Source organism: Pteropus vampyrus, unplaced genomic scaffold, assembly GCF_000151845.1.
Source record: "Pteropus vampyrus isolate Shadow unplaced genomic scaffold, Pvam_2.0 Scaffold1000001348, whole genome shotgun sequence".
NCBI classification, from domain to species: domain Eukaryota; kingdom Metazoa; phylum Chordata; class Mammalia; order Chiroptera; family Pteropodidae; genus Pteropus; species Pteropus vampyrus.
In genome coordinates this window covers 1-1,589 of record NW_011915750.1, presented here as the reverse complement: position 1 = coordinate 1,589, position 1,589 = coordinate 1, and the positions used below count along the sequence as shown (strand labels likewise).

General features: G+C 67.3%; 1 protein-coding gene across 1 annotated transcript; it reads left to right on the top strand.

Annotated features, from left to right (window-relative positions):
- Window positions 1-52: 52 nt before the first annotated feature.
- On the top strand, window positions 53-1,585 carry LOC105311176 (coiled-coil domain-containing protein 96-like; the record flags this gene model as incomplete). Its single annotated transcript, XM_023526968.1, has 1 exon — window positions 53-1,585. A coding segment is annotated over exon 1 (1,404 nt), but the record flags the coding sequence as incomplete, so codon positions are not given.
- Between the last annotated feature and the right edge of the window lie 4 nt (window positions 1,586-1,589).

Genomic DNA, 1,589 nt, shown 5'->3' with positions numbered 1-1,589 from the left:
GCCTCCCATTGTTCGCTCGCGGCCCCCCATTGGTCTGTTCCTGCGGGAAGGCGGGGAGAAAGGGCAGGGCGGCGGGTTGACGCCTGGCCAATCGCCGGGCCCACTGCGAGCGCCCCTGGTTGCCCCTGGAAACCTGACCTCCGACAGCTGGAGTCCGCGGCGCTGGAGGAGCCGGAGGGAGATGGACGGCCACTCTGAGCGCGGTGGGGACCCTGAGCGGGAAGACGGAGATGCGGAGAGCCCGGCCCCGCAGCCGTCCGGGATCAAGGACGGCTCTGGCCCTCAGTCGCCGGCCAACCCCGCGGAGCTCGAGTCCCAGCCGCAGCCAGAGCCGCAGCCGGAGCCGCAGCCGGAGCCGCAGCCGGAGCCGCAGCCGCAGCCGGAGCCGGAGCCGGAGCCGGAGACGCAGCCGCAGCCGCAGCCGCAGCCGGAGCCGGAGCCGGAGCCGGAGCCTCAGCCGCAACCGGAGACGGAGCCGAAGCTGGAGCCGGAGGCCGTAGACGCTTCGGATGGAGGCTCCGCCGCGGCCGATCTAGCCGAGCCCGCCGAGCCTACCGAGCCCGCCAAGGCCCAGGAAGGGCCGGCGGCCGCCGGGGCTGCGGGCGAGGAGGGGCCCGAGCAACGGGAGTGGCCGGCCGATACCGAGCCAGAGGAGCCAGCCAAGCCGGAGTCCGAAGGCGGGCTCGTGGAATCCGAGAAGGAAAGGGAGGAGGCGGCGGAGGAGGAGGGGAGGGGGAAGAAAGCCCCGTCGCGGGGTTCTCCGCCGCCAGCCACCGCCAGCGGGGAAAAGGCTGAGCGGGAGGGACCAGAGGCAAAGGAGGAGGGTGCCGGGGAGGAGGAGGAGGAGAAAGAGAGCACGAAGAAGAGTGTGGAAGGAAGCGGGGCGAAAAGCGAGTTGGAGCAGAAAGGTCTGGACAAGGAACCTGAGGACGAGAGTAGTGAGTGGACGGAGGAGGTACAGAAGCGGCAGGAGCAGCAGCTGCGCTCGGAGCTGCTGGAACAGTACCGGTCGCTGGTGCTGGAGCGCAGCCAGTACCAGCGCTACAACATCTACCTGCAGCACAAGATCTTCGAGGCGCTGCGCAAGAAGAAAGGCCTGGATGCGGCCGAGGTGCTGGACAGGGGCCTGGAGCCCGAGTCCCCTGAGAAAGAGCAAGCATACCTCCACTACCTGGCCGCGCTGGAGGAGCTGAAGAAGCAGCAGGCAGACGACCTGGACTGGTACCACCAGGAGCTGGCTCAGTTGAAGCAGCTGTGCACGGAGCAGCTGTCCAAGGTGGAGAAGGAATGGCGAGCCTTCCAGGCACTCAAGAAGCAGGTGGTGATGCAGGCCATGGGCAGCTGTCAGATGCGGGGTGGTCGCCAGGCCGCTCTGAGGGAGGTGGAGCAGATCCAGGCGTTGGAGGAGAAGAAGGAGGAGGAGATGAGCACCGTGAGGCTGGAGAACGTGCAGCTGAAGCAGGGCCTGATGCACTTTGAAACCAGGATGAGGGCCCAGGAGGACGTGACCGAGGGCCTGCTTCTCATCGATTTCGAACAGCTCAAGATTGAGAACCAGACCTTCAACGAGAAAGTGGAGGAGCGAAACG